At 39.0% G+C, this 18,682-nt stretch overlaps 3 protein-coding genes across 4 annotated transcripts; all 3 read left to right on the forward strand.

The window, feature by feature from the left end:
- The first annotated feature begins 134 nt into the window (after window positions 1-134).
- Window positions 135-12,427, forward strand: LOC141833827 (uncharacterized). 2 transcript variants are annotated; one of them, XM_074721328.1, is made up of 18 exons: window positions 135-290; window positions 2,447-2,671; window positions 2,950-3,016; window positions 4,498-4,681; window positions 5,011-5,063; window positions 5,489-5,577; window positions 6,074-6,310; window positions 7,961-8,025; window positions 8,164-8,224; window positions 8,316-8,433; window positions 8,505-8,586; window positions 8,675-8,747; window positions 8,815-8,876; window positions 9,244-9,339; window positions 10,337-10,488; window positions 11,046-11,142; window positions 12,018-12,095; window positions 12,177-12,427. In XM_074721328.1, the coding sequence occupies exons 1-18, from the start codon at window positions 284-286 to the stop codon at window positions 12,285-12,287; spliced, it is 1,857 nt and encodes a 618-aa protein (XP_074577429.1). In that variant the 5' UTR covers window positions 135-283; the 3' UTR covers window positions 12,288-12,427. The 2 variants fall into 2 exon arrangements, with proteins under 2 accessions (XP_074577429.1, XP_074577435.1); XM_074721334.1 differs by lacking the exon at window positions 2,447-2,671.
- A 1,000-nt stretch (window positions 12,428-13,427) lies between these two features.
- LOC141842213 (protein S40-4-like) lies at window positions 13,428-14,267 on the forward strand. The gene has a single exon (XM_074730438.1). It carries the CDS (start codon window positions 13,582-13,584, stop codon window positions 14,068-14,070), a length of 489 nt encoding a protein of 162 aa, XP_074586539.1. The 5' UTR covers window positions 13,428-13,581; the 3' UTR covers window positions 14,071-14,267.
- A 1,252-nt stretch (window positions 14,268-15,519) lies between these two features.
- LOC141835557 (patatin-like protein 6) lies at window positions 15,520-17,392 on the forward strand. The gene is made up of 2 exons (XM_074722957.1): window positions 15,520-16,852; window positions 16,914-17,392. Exons 1-2 carry the CDS (start codon window positions 15,680-15,682, stop codon window positions 17,181-17,183), a joined length of 1,443 nt encoding a protein of 480 aa, XP_074579058.1. The 5' UTR covers window positions 15,520-15,679; the 3' UTR covers window positions 17,184-17,392.
- Window positions 17,393-18,682: the final 1,290 nt, after the last annotated feature.

Raw genomic sequence — 18,682 nt, forward strand, 5'->3', positions numbered from 1 at the left:
TCATAATTAAAAATCAACCCACATATACCAGATAAATTACACGAAACACTTTTCCGTTATAACCAATGAACCAAAGCTGCATTGGTTATTCTTAGGTAGCGGCCCAGAACCGCTACCAACGGGTCAAAACCAGATCTCTTCGTATAGAGTGTATGAACCCACACACGCCGTTCTACTACCGATATTTGCCGGTTGCCGTACCTCCCAATCAGCCGCCCCCTCCTCCTCCTCCTCCTCCTCGTCGCCGCTTCCACAAGCGATTGTCTCGCCCTCCGCTCCTCCGATGGCAGGTTTGCGGTCTATTAGTCCCTTCTACCTTCTCAGATCCGATCGTTGTCGAATTTTCCCTGGTTGAATTGATGCCTCTAGTTGTACCCCTTTGAATTTAGGACGTTAGTGATGCTGAATCATGAATATGGGATTTGTATATCTCATGCCTAAGGTTTCAATCGCCATAAACTGCTAAGCTTAGTTGTTTATGTTTTAGTTTCCAGTTTAAGAATAGGCTGGCCTTGTGAAACCAAAAGTTTAGAATAATGAGACAGTACCATCAGATAGTTTATTTTCAAATGGATCAAACAATTTTTTAGCAAGCCAGAATTGCTACTGCAATTAGGACTCCTCAACTGTGCCAGGATACTGCCAATTCCACTCCCCAAGTTGGTCCTCACGGCTATTATATCACATAGAACCATGATAGTTGTGCGACAATCTCTTTTGATACCTATGAAGACAGAAAAACACCATTCATCAAAAATACAAATCAAATAAAATTGTAATATTTACAACCGCATTCATTAAATAACATAACAAAGAATCAATTAAGTAAAAACTAAAATTACATAGATATATCCAAGGTTCAAAATCTCGAGCCATACCACAATTATGAATTTTGACTAGAACGATATTATTTTGGGTACCATGACGGTGTTTTGACATTAGGTGGCAATGGAAAATTGGAGGGGAAGGAGGAAGGGGATTAAAGAAGATGAGAACACAACTATAAATCTAAGTTCCGACTTTGTGCGCCATTTGGAATGGTATAATTTTGATATTGTATTGTACAAACACAAGCTAAAAATAATAAAAAATATTTCAGTTCATCTTGACATACTTTGTAGCATGTAAAGGAGTGTTGAATATAGTATGTCATGATCATCAAATTGAGAGCATACTTAATACCCAGACTGTGCTTCCCATAGAAGCACCCAGAGCTATTTTGTGGGGTCACTATAATCTGTTATGTCCTTAATAGATTCTCCAATACTTACGTCAGTTGCTCAGTTGCACTGTGAACTCTTCATGTTTTTTGAATGTTCTTCAAAATCTTTGTATTCATTTTGGTCCGCTTGGTATTGGCTTCTCCCTGTACTATTCCACAAGGACAACAGGTTTGACTTCAAAGTAGAAATTGCTAGTATCTATCTGTTGTGGATTTAAACTTATTTATAGAACTCTATTAGTGTTGTAACTACTATATGTTTCAAGTTTCATTATACCTGTCGACCTGTCTAGTGACTGCTAGAAAAATTTTGGATATGTGACTGAGGTTTTTCCTAGGTGATGTAGCATCCAAGTTGGAAGTACATTTAATGCTTGAACATAATAAAATAGAATTTCACTAACACGCTAGATTTGAATCTTAGCCCTACAATACCCATAAGAATTTCATGGTTGAATCCTCTATCATATAGCATGTCTTTGTATAGGAAAGTGAAATATTAAGAAAAGGTAGAGGTTAAGATATCTTTTTTCCTTGCTGTGTTTTTTTTTTCAGTATGTTACTCATCTAGTTTCCATGACAGTTAATTTGCAAATAGCAAAACTTCCCATGTTGGCTTTGATTTCAGTGGAAGTTTGACTTTTAAAATATTCTTCTATCTACTAAGAACAGTAGGGAGTTAGGTTCTGCCTGCTAACTCACCTACATTCCAACATCTGTTTAAAAATTGTTAGAACATGAGAAAACTTCACTCCTAGATAGTGAAAGACTGAAATTCCACTAGGTAAAGATCAAATAAGTTATAAAAAAGATCAAATTGATGCAATTTTAGATTTTATGAAAATTTACTTTGACTTTCCTTTTCATCAATTTTCAGGCAACATTGTCTTCACTAAGTTTGTCGGTTAAAAGAAAAACGCATATCCAGATTTATCCATTTATTTATTTTGAGCTAGCCGCATAATATAGCTAATTTCTTGGATCTCAAATATAATTCTATTAACTTGAAATCAATTTGGACTAATTTACTTTGAAGTCAAGGAATTTCAATGCCTCGTACTTGCCAATGTTAAAAGTAATCTAACAAACTTTTCTACTATTTGAAATTCATGGGAATCTAACTCTACATCTTTAATAAGCCTATTTTTCATTCATGAATGTTAACATTACTTGTCTAGCCGAGGTTTAAATTATAGATCTAATAGATTTTCCAATTTGGTGCAGTAACGTCAGGGAAGCCTATGTACAAATTGTTTCTAGCACAACACTGCCAACAAACTTGGCAGTCAAACACCACAAATCTTTGTGTACCTTTTGGTCTTGGCACACGCAGAACATGTTCCTTGCAAGGGTTGAAGTTAGAATGGACTGGCATGTCATCCATCTATTCACATTTTTCACCAACACCAGGCACCAGTGTGAGGAAACAAATAAGTATTTCGTGCAATGGTCTGCTTCAGACTCCCACTATTTAGAGTCGTTACAAGTATATGATGTGATTATGAGGAGAATGTACAAACGTGCATCTTGTTTGCATAGGCTGATAGAGCTATATTTCAGCATACCATTTTTGTTCCTTGCTAATATAGTTTGTAAATGTTCATTATTTTGGTTTCCTGTTTCAATATCGTAGGAGTTTTTTTTTCAACTTTTCATATTGATTATTGTGATTGTCTTGTTATGAATTTTGGGCTTCTTTAATTAGATGCCTATGTATTTTCTTACAGCTGCTCAAGGTACAAGTGCTGTTTCATCTCATGAGAAGGTTGATTTTCTCAAGCTTCAAAATGGAAGGTGCAAATTTGATTTAATTTATCTTGCTACATCATGGCCTCAGGGCTAAGGATAATACACACAAGTGTGCTCTGTTCATGCCATAAGTTTATTGTTCAACTGTTCCAGGGATACCATATGAGTTTCAAATCCCATGCTTTCAATGTTGACACATATTGCCATTCTCCAAAGAGATGTAATTCTTCATGTTTCTCTCTTAATAATATGGTCGGGGTCTTCTTATCTTGTGGATACTGACAGCTGTAAGAGTGTCAAGGAAAAGCAAGCCACACTGCACTGATAGAGATTTTCAGCGTGCTTGTGTACATTGAACAAATAATAGTATTCAATCAAGTGATTATGATCCAAACCTAGTGATTAGGAAGACATGTATTGTCTTTTGCACCATCTCTTTTGTGCTTTTTGGCTGCATTTTGTTTTACTACACTTCTTTTCTCATATTATTACGTAACTCATGATAGCTCATTCATGGATTCCATTTAGAGTGTTATGCTTTAGGTGTTTTATATGACTCAAGCACTAAGACTAAAGGCCATGGCACTGGTAGGATATCCTAGACACTAATGGTAATGATCTTGATTCGTGCACCCACTTTAGCAAAAGGTGGAATCTGCCACCCTAGCGGCTCCACACGGTCGGCCCCACGACCATCTTTGAGGAGGTAAATCGAGAAGCTGCAGTTGGTCACGACGGAGGAGGGCATTGCCTCGGCTTCGTCGAGATTCAACCCTTGCCCACTTCAGCAATTCAGCTCCGTCGTAACCAACTCAACTATGCCCCGGCGGCTTGATTCGTGCACCCAACACTTTATGAACATGTGAAGTATTTCTTTACTGATGGATTTTTGCTGTTGTTATTTGTTTAACCATAAATTGGCTGAAATGTGACATGATCCCGCCATAATAGTTCTTGAACTATGCATTGTTCTAGTGAGTTTTTGAGAGTGCTCAGTGGCATCTATTTCAATGCTGCAATTTTGAAAAATTGGATATTCTGTGAGTTGCTTCAGTGTATGTTTTCTCGTTGTTTTTTACCAATTGTTAGTCACCAGACTTTAGTTATTCGAAGAGAACATAGGAATGTTTTATGCTTGAACTGAAATGCCTCAAAAGGTTATTGGGAAATCATTTTTTCTTTTGTCAAAAGCTTTTTTAAGCTAGGCACCTCAGGAATGATTCTGTCCCTTTTTTGATTAATTCATTCATGGTTCTCTTTTTTGTCTTTCTTTTTTAACTAGAGTTGTTAAAAAGCCTCTTTTAAATATCATTGTTTCATTATGTTTAGAGTGCAATGTAGCTAGGGACCATCATCTATCTAGAACATTAAAAGGAATACATATTGGCCCCGATTACAAATTGTGCTGCACTTTGTACTAGTAAATTGTTTTCTTTTTCCCTCGGTTCTTTGTTTATATGATGTTAGTTTCTAATTTGAACAATTATGCTAACATGAACAGATGATTTTGTTATTTGATTGTGCAGCGATATCCGAGGTGTTGCTGTTGCCGGTGTTGTGGGTGAGCTGGTGAATCTAACTGAACCGGTTTCAGAAGCTATAGGTGCTGCTTTTGCTGCATGGTTGTTGGAAAGGAAGAAACCAAATGAATCAAGACAATTGAGAGTCTCCATTGGTCATGATTCGCGAATATCTGCTCAGAAATTGCAGGTAATTAATACCATGATCTGGTTGGACATGATATTAGTTCTTGATTTTTAAATGAGCTTTTCAACATTACCTAAGATGTTTTCTACAATGACTGTTTAAAAACATAAATTTGCTGGTCTTAGTTCAGTTCTAGTGAAAACTGTTGAAGCTGAGCAAATTTTACCACTCTCAATCAAAATCTAGCAGGGTTGTGATATTTCTTTTAAGTTCTATTTCAACATCATAATATAATAGTAAACAGCAACTGTTTCTAATTTTTAAACATTATTTTATAAATTTTGGTGATCTTTGAGCTTAATGTCTGATCATTTTAGAGTTGGTAACCTCAGGATGCAATTTCTCGTGGACTTGCTGATGCTGGTGTAGACGTCATCCAATATGGGTAAGTTAGAGCATAGAGGTTATGTCCAACTAGAGAGTGGCTTATTTCAGTTAGATACTCCATTATTGTCCACAGATTCTGAAATCTTTCTGGTGGTTTTTATTCTCATCAACCCAGTTGTATGCTAGATTAGATCAAATTTTGTTAACTACCATTTATCTTTACTTGATGAACTTGTCAAAGTGTATGACCTTTCCTAAGCATGGTTCACAAGGATTACCTTTAAAATCACCAAATGACCCTTCTTTGTATCTCTCCTATGCACTCCTGTGATCATGTGCTGTGATTTGTCTGCATCAGAAATAGTTGGATAAGCGTTGAGGCTTGAGTGGTCAACAATAGCTTCACAATGTTTATTGACAAGTTACATGGAATACTTGGTCTGTCATGGTTGATAATGAATAATATGTCTGTTCCTTATGCAGACTGGCATCTACACCAGCAATGTTCAACAGCACACTTACAGAAGATGAAAGTTATCACTGTCCAGTTGATGGGTCCATAATGATAACAGGTAAATCTCAAAAATACACAAACTATAATACTCCCAAGATTGTGCCATGTGATTTTGAGACGAGTAGCGTAAGGGTGTTTTAAAACTTTACTATCTGTTGTCATAACTTTCTGATGGCATTATTAAATGGTTCTATTATAAAGTGACTATAGGTGCTACATTGTGGATGGTGGCTGATGGGCAAGCAGTGATGTACAATCAATTTTGCTATGCTAGATTCTCAACTATTTCTAAGCAATTTCTACTTTACTATATTCCCAGTATTCAGATTTCCTTCCCTAAAAAAGAAAGAAAGTATTTCTAGGAAATTTTAGTGCGTCAATTTTTACATGGAATAGTGTGACTTATGTTCTCAATCTTGATGGTAATATTGAAAGCATAAGTTTAATATGTTTATGCTTATAATTTTGTTCATTTTCCAACATTTGGTGTCATTCTGTTTATTCAATGTCTATCAATTAATAGTGATGTCCTAAGAGGTTATTGTTCCATACAGCAAGTCATCTTCCCTATAACCGCAATGGCTTCAAATTTTTCACTAATGCCGGCGGACTTGGAAAAGCTGACATTAAAGACATTTTGGTTCGTTCTGCCATTTTATACGAGAAGTACTCAGTTGCTGGCGTGAAGGAATCAATTCAAACTGCTATTAGAAATGTGAAAAGGGTAGATTACATGTCTGTTTATACTTCAAATCTGGTATCTGCAGTTCGTAAGGCTGTGGGAAACAAGTGTGAGCCATCTATCTGTGTTACTATTGATTATACTAATTTAGAGTTATCATTGTCACGATTCAATCTCTTAATTTGTTGCTATGAACTCTGATCATAATGCTTCCTGATATGTTCAATCAGTTTCAAGGGTCTAGACTTTGCGTGTTCTGAAATCTTAATAAAGTTTTGCAATATGAAGACAATAGGTACATGACTTATCCAATCCTTTTTTTAAAGAAAAAGGTAAGGACAATTTGACAAAACAAGAAGAAAATAGTAGGGAAAAAGAGGAATAATAATAGAAATGAGAGGGAGTCGTAGAAAAAGGAGAACATAAAAAAGGAAGGCATTGTTTGTATCGAGAAATATTGAGTTTTGGTAGGTTATTAGATTATTAGAACAATTTGATATTGCTCAACATGGTACAAGATTTCAAACCATGTGTGTGACACATTCCCAATGGAAAATCTCACTATCAACAATCAATCGAGCAAGAAAGCTCTTTACTTGTGATTACAATCTCACAATTCTTAGAACCAAAGATCAAATTTTTGACAATCTGTTCTCTCTTTACAATGATATGGACTATGAGTACAAAAAGAGAAAAACAGAAGCAATTCAATTTCCCTCTAAAAAGTATATAAATAAAGCACATAGGAGAGAGAGAAATTGAGTGACCAAAGCACCTTCAAATTAATTGATGGATAATTATCATGCAACAATCACTTGATAATCCTTATCCATTGTTTGGTTGACCAAAAACAATTGGCTTTTATAATTGTTGGAATTCATTTTTTGGTTCCTAGGTGTCACTTTGACCTAGGCACATATTTGTCTAGTGCAATACATTCTACCCAAATTTGCAAATATTTTAGGTATTTTTTCACGATCAAAATACTTCCTAGCTGATCCATCCATGCAGTGACCAAGTCAACCTGCAAACCCAACCAACTTATCAAACACAAAACTACTCACTTCACTTAAACTTGATCGTTAAAAATAAAAAACGCGTGATGGACTAACAGATTTCATGTTTCTTAATCTTTGCACTTGTATTTTTGTTTGTGTCAAATCTTTCTGTATTCATCAATGTGACTTTTAAACTCACTATGCATCCACTTAGGCATAGATTATATGTATTCTCCAACTTGATAGTGAGTTCTAGAAGTATTGGTAATAATTATTAGAGATTTGTTGAATAAGTTTAGTTCCACATTTAGTTATAAGGTGGTTATGATTGAATCCTATATAAATGATGCAAGAGTTCTCCTTGAAACCATAGTCATATTATGTCACTCAACTCTATCAAATAGCTATTCTTTGAGAATGGAATGGAATAGGAATAGTTTTCATGTATTTATTTCTTAGAGTTACAATTCCAACTTCTTTTTTTGGTTCTTGGAATAATAATTCCAACATATCAGATAACTTCTGGGGTTTTAAGGGGAATATCTAAGAAGGAATGGTAATTCTTCCTTAATCTAAACATTTTATTGATTTTTATGGTTATCTACTTATGTTTTAATAAACATTCCTTTTCCATCTTCGTCCTTGCAACCAAATAATACATTGTCTTAAGAAAGAAAAAACTTCATTGTTTTCAAGTTTGGCACATCCCTCTCTTGTTTCAAGTTTCACGTATGCTAAAGTTGTTTTTCTGTTATTTCCAGCGAAGCCTTTGGAGGGATTTCACATTGTTGTTGATGCAGGGAATGGTGCTGGTGGCTTTTTTGCTGTAATCTCACCCCTTCAAATAGAAACCATGCATATATAAATATTTTCAAAATCCCTCACTATTAATATCCTGTCCTTCTTGGAACTAGGACATGTTTATTCATTCTTATTCTCTTAACTCGTGGTAGTGTTTTTTCAGGGGAAAGTGCTTGAACCTTTAGGCGCTATTACTACTGGTAGCCAGTTCTTGGAGCCTGATGGTAACATTCATGTGTACTTGTTAAAAAATAGCTTCATGTGCAGAAAACCTGTCGCACCTGTTCCATTATCCTACCTTTATTTTGACACCAGGTTACTTCCCAAATCATATTCCCAACCCTGAAGACAAAGATGCTATGAAAGCAATAACCAAGGCAGTTGTTGAGAATAAGGCAGACTTGGGTATCATATTTGATACAGATGTTGACAGGTGGTATTGATTCTTAGATGAACGTGAAAGTATGCTTCCAATTTAGTCTCTTATGGCATATTTGTTTTCAGGTCTGCTGCTGTAGACTCAAATGGGCAGGAGTTTAACCGGAATCGATTAATTGCTTTGATGTCTGCAATAGTTCTTGAGGAAGTAAGATGGAGACGATGAAAAACATCTTTCGTATCTTTGAAGCTTGATTAGTATTTTTATTTTCTTCATTTCTTTTTTTTAATTGTAGCATCCAGGGACTACTATCGTAACAGACAGTGTTACCTCAGACGGCTTAACAACCTTCATTGAGAAGAAACTTGGTAATGACTTTTGTACATGCTTTTACTCATAAGCATTTTGAGTAACTGCTGTTCTTGTTACTTGTAGGTGGAAAACATCACAGGTTCAAACGAGGCTACAAAAATGTAATTGATGAGGCAATTCGCTTGGTAAAGATCTGACAAGCATGATTATTGTATCTGGTAGACTAAATTTCTTAGTTTTTTCTCATATTATCTACATGATAAAAATAATTTTATTGAACTAGAATTTTCTAGGTTTATCGTACTTAAGCTTTAGAATTTAAGGTCACTGAAATTAAGTGTAGAGGTGCATCAAATACTACTTCATTCTCCTACAGAGCAGTCTTGTTACCTTCTGCTTTCAATTTCTTTTTGTGCAATTTTCTTGATCCACATTATGAAAAAAATAAACGACTTGATCTTATTTCTCTGTGAATTGTCATCTTACTGGATTGTTGTTTTTCAAATGCTTGGTTCATGTTGCTGAATCTGACACTGAAAGAAATCATTGCAGAATTCTGTTGGTGAAGAATCACATTTAGCCATTGAAACAAGTGGCCATGGAGCTTTAAAGGAGAATCACTGGCTTGACGATGGAGCATTCCTCATGGTAGGCATATGTTTTATCTCTCTGTAACCGTTTGCCACACCTAAGAATATGATGGAAACAGTATCTCCATTGCTAATTAATCTGTTCAAGTTTCATTTACTTTTTGGTTGCAAAGTCAAAAGTATGAGGTAGTCATCTTCTGTTTATGATTCTTTGATGAATTATGACAATCTTCTTGTGGTCAAATCATGGTTTCTGAAGGTCCATTATATGCACGATTTCTGCATGTGAGGATTATTAATTTAACTTGGGTCAGCATTCTTTTCTTCTTCGTTTAGCTTCCTTGCATCTATTATCTGATTCATATAACTTCATTTCCTTCCTATACATACTACAGTAGTCAATACAAGATGATAACAGCAAGAATATTAATCATCTATGGAAGTGTCGACTAGCTTAGTTGGTAAGGGTCTTGGAAGTCGTTGCTAAATCTTGGATTCAAAACCTGACTGTGCCCTAATGTGAGTGCTTGAGGGCTCTCATAGGTATCTTTTCTAAAAAAATAGTTGTCAAATAGTTTGCTGTTATGAAGTTAGCATAGTTATTTATTTAGACTGTGGTCTTTGGCATGCCATACTAGGCCACTATTAGGTGTAAATTTTAAAAAGCTTACCATAGGGTAATTTTATTAGTGTGCTAAATATTTATGTCTTCTGCATCCTGTTCTCTTTTCCACCATTGTCCCAACCGAGGCAAACACATCATACTCGAGAGCTCAAGGCCAAGTTCTTTAAATGGATTGGATGCTTTCTGTTTAAGCTGGCTTAACTAGTTCTGCTGAGAGAAACCTGTAGAAGCATCTGTTGAAACTCATACCCAGCCTGATCAGCAAAATTACTTATGTCTAAGCCAAATTATGTGAGTGAGAGTTCCAGTGTGCACCTGGGCTGATATAACACCTAGATCTCAAGAGATGATTAATTTGATGAAAAGGGACAATTTTGTTACTTGTTTCTACTTTTCTAATCTATTTCTCAAACTTCTATACTGCATGCAGGTCAAGCTCTTAAACAAACTTGCTTCTGAGAAAGCTTCAGGTTCAAGTAGTGGTAGCAAAGTGTTGACTGATTTGGTTGAGGGTTTGGAAGAACCTTCTGTCGCAGTTGAATTAAGGTTGAAGATTGATCTGAACCATTCAGATCTTAAAGGGTATGTCTTTGCCGGTTGGTCTTGATGGGAGTCACTTAAAAATGTTTACTTACGTTCTTATTTTGAGCCCAACTGTTTCCATCCCCATCAACCTATTGTACTAATGAAACTTATTATAATTGCCATATTTGATTTAGATGGTCAATAAGGATCTTAGTTTTTTTGTTTTACTTTTCAATTTTAACTAGAGATAAGTATTCTGGCAGATCAACACTTGACTGAGGAACATGATAATTATTGTTCAGAATGTTACCTCTTGATTTCTCTGTTCCATAATTCAAGAGTGTAAAGTAGGTAAGGCTAACAAGATCATGCATAGTAAAAGATGAATGATACATAGATTGAAGAGTTGAATTTAAGTTCTCTGGAAAGCATGGAGCACCTCTATATCCTTTCAGTGGAAGCAGTGTGACATGAATGAATGGAAAACAATTAGGTCGTGGTCTTTGATGAAAAGCTTTGTTCTCTTAACTAATTGTTGATTTCTGATTTCTTTTGACATTTTGATGTAGCAGATACATGTAATAAGTTGATTTCCTCTATATTTCTGGTTCCAGATCATTCCGTGATTATGGGGAAGCAGTTTTGAAGCATTTGGAGAATAGAATAACTTTGGACCCAAACTTGAAGAAAGCTCCTGTCAATTATGAAGGAGTACGTTCTTACCTTTTTTGCCCAAGAAATTATTATGAGACCAGTTGCTCTTTTTTATTGACATTGACATGTTCAGTCAACTTTCTACGTGGTGGTTGCAGCTTTTAAAGGTCTATGGAAATGCATTGTGTATTCAGGAGGCACCTTGTGTCCCTGTGGTTATGAACTCTGGACTCTGGCCATTTAGCATAGGAAATATAGAAAAATTAGTTGCAACTCTATGATGTCCCTTGAAATATTATATTGAAGGGTGATTATTTTTTTCGAAAAAAGAAACGAGTGAACCCGAAGATTCAACACAGGAATGTATTTCATGATAGAGCTGGCCTGGCCTGTGTAAATCTCAAGACTGATTAGTTGACATATATATTTGTAGTTGAGCAATGATATGAAAATGCAACATGAAATCCCAGCATGACACACACAAGGCATGGAGGTGGGACCTAGGCCTTGTGTCTGTCATGCTAGGATTTCATGCTGCATTTTCATGCAGTCTATCATTTCTCTTTGTAGTTATTGCTGAGTTCTTGGAAGCTGACCTAGCTTCATATCAGGAGCTTGATCAGTCTTTAGAATAGACCACCATTATCTTATTTTACTTATTTAGTCCTACTGTATAAATAGAGCAATGATACACTACATGAAAAATGTAGCATGAAACTCAACATGACACACTGCATACAGTGGGTCTCATATCCATGCAGTGGGACTCGTATCCATGCAGTTGAGTGTGTCATGTTGAGTTTCATGCTACATTTTTCATGTAACGTATCATTTTTCATATAAATACAAGTACAATTCCTCTTGCAAATCGGATGGGGGTCTTGTAATAATGTAAAATCTGACTGATGTTCTTTTTCATGCTTATGGAACAGGTCAGAGTATCAGGACATGGTGGATGGTTTCTCCTAAGGCTGTCACTCCATGATCCAGTTCTCCCTCTCAACATTGAGGTTATTCACATGCAGTCTATATCCAAAATATTTCACTTCATCCTCGTAATTGAAACCCTTTTTTTCTTCTTTTTTCCGTAGGCACCTAGCAAGGAAGATGCTGTGAAGCTGGGGCTCGCAATTCAAGCTGCTGTTAAAGAGTTCTCTGCTCTGGAAACATCAGCACTCGACGACTTTGTGCAACAACAATGAAATACTGTCCAAGGGATGCAGGGTTTTGCCTTAATTTTCTAGTGTATTGGTGTCCTCCTTTATAGAGTCAGAATTGCCAATAATGTTTGAAGTGCAGAAATTATGCACTACTTGAAAAACTTGTTTTGAATTGTTAAACTTTGTAGTGGAGCTGTTTTGGATAAATTTATTATAGTGATCGGATCTCACCGTCAAAACGGTTCTATAATTAAAAAATTTCTTAAGAGATTTTTAATTTTTTTAGAGATGGTACTATTATACTGATAAAAGTTTACTGTCAAAATAATATTTTAGTCAACAGATACATGTTATTAAGAGGATTTTGAACCTCAAGAAAATAATATCTTCGTGTTTTTAGTGTTTATCATAATAACAGTTTATTTTTGATTTCTCTGTAAACCTATTTATTTATTTAATAAAATAATTAAATAAATAAAATTTAAAATTAAAGAATACATAAAAATAATATTTTTTTAATATTTTGTTAAACTTAGCGTGGTTCGAACTTGGTACGTACGAAAAAGAAATCGAATATGATCGGAGCACTCGATGCCATCCCCTCTTAATTAATGACATTATTTAAAGGATATTGGTACATTTCGAGGTTCTCGTCCACGTACCCCAACCAGTGACGCCGCGCCACGTATCCTTTATCCTTCATCCCCACACGCTATCGATCATCTCCCTTTCATTGGTGGACCTCCGCCGGTCCCACATTCCCATCCTCTCACATCCAATTAGGTTTCGTGTCTGGTGAGAAGAAGAGGAGCTCCCGCTCCACGTGCTCCCTCGCGCCGAGCGCGAAGCGCGCTGCCACTGCCTGCTCGACGCGTGTCTCGCCCTCAGTGCTGCGACACAACCTCCGCCGGCCCGCGCGCAGCGCGATTTCGCCACGTAACTTTGAAGTTACTTTACTACCCCTCGTCGCTCCTCTTCATCCTGCCCCTACGAATTTCAATCCAACGGCTAGTTCTCTCCGGACCGCGTCCGGTGCGTGCCATGGCATCTTTGTCAATATAAACGTCTAATAGGGGTAGAATAGTCAGATGAGGAGAGAGAAAGTTGAACCTTATCCGCAGCGAACTACTTTCTCTATAAATGAATCCTTTTCTCATTGAGATCAACAGGAAGAGACCCAAATTTTGATTGTCTTCTCTTTATCACCCTCTTTTAACTTCCATTTTTGATATAGCTCCTTCAAGCCTCGCGCAGCGCCTGAATCCGAGGGCCTACTTGTGAAATTAGTTTGTGAGTAAGGTGTTTATCGCAAGAATAGCAGAGGCGGAACTCGCCGATGATGGCCGGGCGGAAGCAGCACGGGGCGCACCGCCTCTTCGCGGCGCCGGCCGCCATCTCCGACCAGGGCTACGACATCGAAGAGTTCGAGGAGTCCGACGTCTGGGGGTGCGCCGTCGAGCCGCGCCGCGTCTCCGAGCTTCCCAAGCCGCGGGCCAAGGCGGGAGACGGCAAGCGAGGGGATCGCCCCGGCGGAGGAGGGAGGCCGTCTTCTTCGTTGCCTGTGAACATACCGGACTGGTCGAAGATACTCGGCAGCCACTACGCCGGCGGAAACAGCGGCAGGAACAGGGGATGGTGGGAGGAAGAGGAGGAGGAAGGGAGCGGCGGCGGCGGGCGAGGGCCGGTGATCCCCCCGCACGAACTGGCGTGCCAAAGCCGGACCTCGCCGTTCTCGGTGCACGAGGGGGTCGGGCGAACCCTCAAAGGCCGAGAACTCAGCCGCGTCCGCAACGCCATTTGGGAGAAGATCGGCTTCCAGGACTGACAACGCCATGCTCGCCGCCTTCTCGCTTCCCCTGCTGGGAAAAATGCAAGAAACTCAAATCAAAATCACATTTTTAGCTGCATTTTGGAGAAACTACAACTACTACTACGAGATTTTTTTTTTGTCCCTCAAAATCCCCCCTTTTTCCTCCTACATATATATTTATATATATAGATATTGTTGTTTGGAAGAACTAATTCATGGATTACTCCTTAAATTGTTCTTCGCACTTCTTTTGTTTGGAGGAAAACTAATCAAACACTCGATCTCTTCCTCAACTAAACTCATGAAGAAAGTCTGTATTTTTCGGAGATTTTTTTCTGGATGAGGTGATCTACCGTCAATCTGCAGACATTAAAGCATTGGATTGTGTTGTTCAGAAGAAAAAGAAGAAGAAGAAGAAAACTTTGTCTTCCTTCCTTTTTTTTCACTGTTGATACAATAATTAAATATCTTGAGATCTAAACGATTCTTACAAGGAGATGAAAAATCTTATACTGGAGCTCATCTTCGTGCCCTTCCATTATTGCCTCCAAAAAACCAGACAGAGAAAAGCATATTTTACTGAAAGTTTGTGGCGTTCAACAAAAACTGTGCACTGCTTGAGTTCATCTCAGAGTTCTATGCTTCAGATGCCGTATAAAAACCATCTGAAGCACTAGTGATCTGTGCCCTTATAACAATAACAATCAAATCTTATCTTACTGATCAAACAATTAGGTCCTTCACAAACAATTTGCTGCCCCCTTTATGCTTAAAGCTGAGTGCTATGAAGCATCTGAAATGGCATTTAGAAGGAAATATTCCTTCCATAATAGTGCCCTGCATAAATCCCTTTTAAAAGGAGATGGGCATTACAGAGACTCTCCATCAAGTGACAGAAACAGGTGAAGGAATCCATAGACTAGCTAGCCACAAAGGCCTTAATTTGTCTGTGCAAGGGAATTGATGTTGCTAAGAAGGTTAAGTGCATGAGAAAACAGAAGCCACCTTTTGTTAGAGTCGACCATGTGAGACTGTTGAGATGGTTGAATTTTATGGTCTCATGAGTTTGTCTTTTCAGGATTCACTTCCAAAGATTCTGATATTGCTTATTAGGTTAAATCAATAATTGTTAATCAAAGTGGCACGACCTAAGCATAATTATTGATCATGGATTGTTCAATTAGTGGTTGTGATTGTGTTCTTTTGTTTCATAGCTTTTTTTATCAGTTCTTGTTTCCAATCCACACTCGAGACTTCAATATATAGATTTCCAATCTGTTCTATCGGTAAAGCATAAATTATTTTTTTTCAAATGAAATGAATATCTAATTAATTATACTCAAAATTCATTTAAAAAATCATAAATAAATACAAAATTAATGTATGATTCCGACAGGTGATCCATGTTTTGCCTTCCCTTCCCTTCCGACAAAGTTGCAGTCTTTTTCTATGCTAAAACTGTATTTGGAAAGGAACAAGAAGGGGGAAGGTGAAGAGCAGCAGGGACCAAGTCCGAGTGCGTGGATTGGAAAACAGACATCGCCCTTTTGATCCGGGTCGTTGTAGCAATTCCGTAGTTGCGGTTTTGTTAGGCCTTCTCGCCTTCGCCCCTGTTGGGAGGAAAATGGAGAGGCGGATGGAGTCAACTGAGGTGGAGGAGCAGGAGGAGGAGGAGGAGGAGATGCATCACTGCGGTGATGAGGCAGCCACCGTCGCCGCGGTGGCGGAGGAGCCTAGCATCGACGCCGACAAGTTGAGCTACGAGATCTTCTCTATTCTAGAAAGCAAATTCCTTTTTGATTACGACGACCACAAGCTCTGGCTTTCCGCCGCTGCTTCTGTGGCGGACTCCGCCCCGCCTGCGCCGGAGGAGGCGACCCAGTCGTCCTCCTCCTTCGGGAACCAGAGGGGCAAGGTTTGCGTTCTCTGCATCGATGGCGGCGGGGGAGGCGGCATGCGGGGTATTCTCCCTGGGAAAGCCGTCTCTTACCTCGAGCAGGCTCTCAAGGTCAAGTCCGGCGACCCCGACGCGCGAATCTCTGATTATTTCGACCTCGCCGCTGGCACCGGCGTCGGGGGCGTCTTTGTGGCTATGCTCTTCGCCAGCCGCGACGGCGTCCGCCCACTTTTCGAGGCCGACGACACCTGGCGCTTCCTCGCCGACAAGGGCAAGCATCTCTTGCGGAAGGCATCGCCTTCGCGCAGCGCGTTCTTCCGCTGCCTCTCGCTCCGCGGCGGCGCGTCGACGACGGCGGCCATGGACAGGGCGATGAAGGAGGCGTTTGGCAAGGACCTGACCGTTCGGGACACGGTGAAGCCGGTGCTGATCCCCTGCTACGACCTGCTGACCTCCGCGCCGCTCGTGTTCTCGCGCGCCGACGCCGTGGAGAGCGAGGGCTTCAACTTCCGGCTATGGGAGGTCTGCCGCGCGACGTGGGCCGAGCCGGGGCTGTTCGCTCCCGCGGAGATCAGCTCGGTGGACGGGACCACCACCTGCGTCGGCGTCGACGGCGGACTGACGATGAGCAACCCTACGGCGGCGGCGATCACGCACGTGCTCCACAACAAGTACGAGTTCCCCTTCGTGCGCGGGGTGGAGGACCTGATGGTGCTTTCCCTCGGATGCGGGGACTCCAGCGGCAGCGGCGCGGCCCCCGTCAAGGTAGGCCGGCGAGGAGCCAGGGAGTGGACTGTCCCCGTCTCGCGCATCGCGGCCGGCGGCGCCGCAGACCTCGTGGACCACGCCGTCGCTCTCGCCTTCCGCCAGTGCCGGAGCTCCAACTACGTTCGCGTGCAGGTAGGCGCGCGCCGAATCTCGCTTCCGCCTCTGAAATCTGATCTCTAGGATGCTTCGGCAGGACAATGGGCGGAGAATCAGCGGCGACGCGGACTGCGACGCAAGCGCAGGCAACGTGAAGGCGCTGTCGCAGGCAGCTGAAGAAATGCTGAGACAGAAGAACGTGGAATCTGTGCTGTTCGGCGGGAAGAGAGTGAAGCAGGAGACGAACATGGAGAAGCTCGACTGGTTCGCCGGGGAGCTTGTGCTGGAGCATCGGAGGAGGAGCTACCGCATCGCTCCCACCGTCGCGTTCAAGCAAGCGATCCCAAAGCCCACAAATGGGTCTTAGCAGTTCATATCATTGGTGTCGTTGATCATGCTCTCGTATCCATCTTTGTTCTTCACCAGAACATCGTCTGGATCAGATCCACACCTCAGAATTGCTGCAAGGAAAAGGAAAAGGATGTTTTGTTCTTGCATCGATCTTCAGAGATTCTCGTGTAATCCAACTGTGAATGAATAAATTGATGGAATTAAATCTCAAGTACTCCAAGCTCATACGGCTGAAAATGAACCAGCTTAGTCGATTTGTTAAAAGTTTATTTATGTTGTTTCAATACTTATATATAAAATTAAATAAATTTAAATACATGTATATGTTTATCACTATGATTAAGTAAATAAATAAATATATAATTCAAAATACCAACTTAGCGGGGGCATAATACGTATTCGTGAATAATATTCTTAAATTATATTTATCAATAAAATTTTTATCGATATACTAAATAAATAAATACATAATAAAATAAATAAATAAATTTATATTATTAAACTCAATAATCAATTAAATAAAATTAAAATGTAAAATTTCGAACAAATTAAGTTTAAATCAAACTCTAACCATATTCAAACTTATAAAAAAGAAATCAAATTAATTTTGAACAATCATTTCATAATTTAGTTCATTTTAAGTTTACCTTGACTTGATAAACTTATCAAATAAACTTGAATATCATAAAACTCAATTTGGCTTGACTCGTTTATAGTTCTACATGCTCATGGTGTTGTTAATAATTCAAGCTTGAAATGGATCGGCCTAAGCGCCAAAATCAAGCATATAATTCTAGCTAGGTCATCAGCTAAACCAGTTATGAAAGGTTTAAGGGGGTAGTTTTTGATCAAAGTTAAAGGGTTATTCTTTAGATGAACGGCCTTTTAATATTCTTGATAATAATAATGAAACTAAAAGCTATTTGAATTTTGATTTTTTTCAAAAGAAAGGAAAAAAAAACAGCACCTAATCCACTCTTATTTCTATTCCATATTCAAACAAATACTTACCATTCAAATTGAAATAGCTAATAAATGGTTATTACAATAATTTTGTTCAAGTTAATTAAAAATTTTAACATAAAACTGCTCTATACATATTATTTATTTATCAAATTAAGCCTATTGTTTAAAAATATATTTTAGCAGCTACTATAATAATAGTATTTTAACTTTTGCAACCTTTTTAATTATTTTGATAATCTAAGGTGCCTTTTTAATTATTACCCCTAATGCCCAGTTTACTTGGAGGTGCGGAAAGAGAAACTGTGGAAAACTTTCCTTTGCATGCATGCATCCACCGTTTACTTTTCTCAATTTTTACGAAGGGAGAGAAAGTTAATCCATCTGTTGATGGATTTTCTGTCAAAATCGCTCCCCTCCAAATCGGGCGGAACGCAAGGATGGAAAAAAAAAGACGTAACTATCCTTCGTCCTGCTCCTCTCCTGCGCCCCCGATGCCCCCATCAGCTCACGGAAGTCCGGCCGATGCCCCCATCGCTCCCCTCCAAGTCA

This window comes from Curcuma longa, chromosome 1, assembly GCF_044706935.1.
Source record: "Curcuma longa cultivar G26 ecotype Majalengka, Jawa Barat chromosome 1, ITB_CL_G26_1.1, whole genome shotgun sequence".
Lineage (NCBI taxonomy): Eukaryota > Viridiplantae > Streptophyta > Magnoliopsida > Zingiberales > Zingiberaceae > Curcuma > Curcuma longa.

Bases quoted from the DNA above. Each gene is read 5' to 3' on its own strand.
- LOC141842213 (XM_074730438.1), top strand. From the start codon at position 13,582: ATGATGGCCGGGCGGAAGCAGCACGGGGCGCACCGCCTCTTCGCGGCG.
- LOC141835557 (XM_074722957.1), top strand. From the start codon at position 15,680: ATGGAGAGGCGGATGGAGTCAACTGAGGTGGAGGAGCAGGAGGAGGAG. The intron at 16,853-16,913 runs GTAGGCGCGCGC...ATGCTTCGGCAG, and splicing joins CCAACTACGTTCGCGTGCAG to GACAATGGGCGGAGAATCAG.
- LOC141833827 (XM_074721328.1), top strand. The intron at 4,682-5,010 runs GTAATTAATACC...TGGTAACCTCAG, and splicing joins TATCTGCTCAGAAATTGCAG to GATGCAATTTCTCGTGGACT. The intron at 8,748-8,814 runs GTAATGACTTTT...TGTTACTTGTAG, and splicing joins CTTCATTGAGAAGAAACTTG to GTGGAAAACATCACAGGTTC.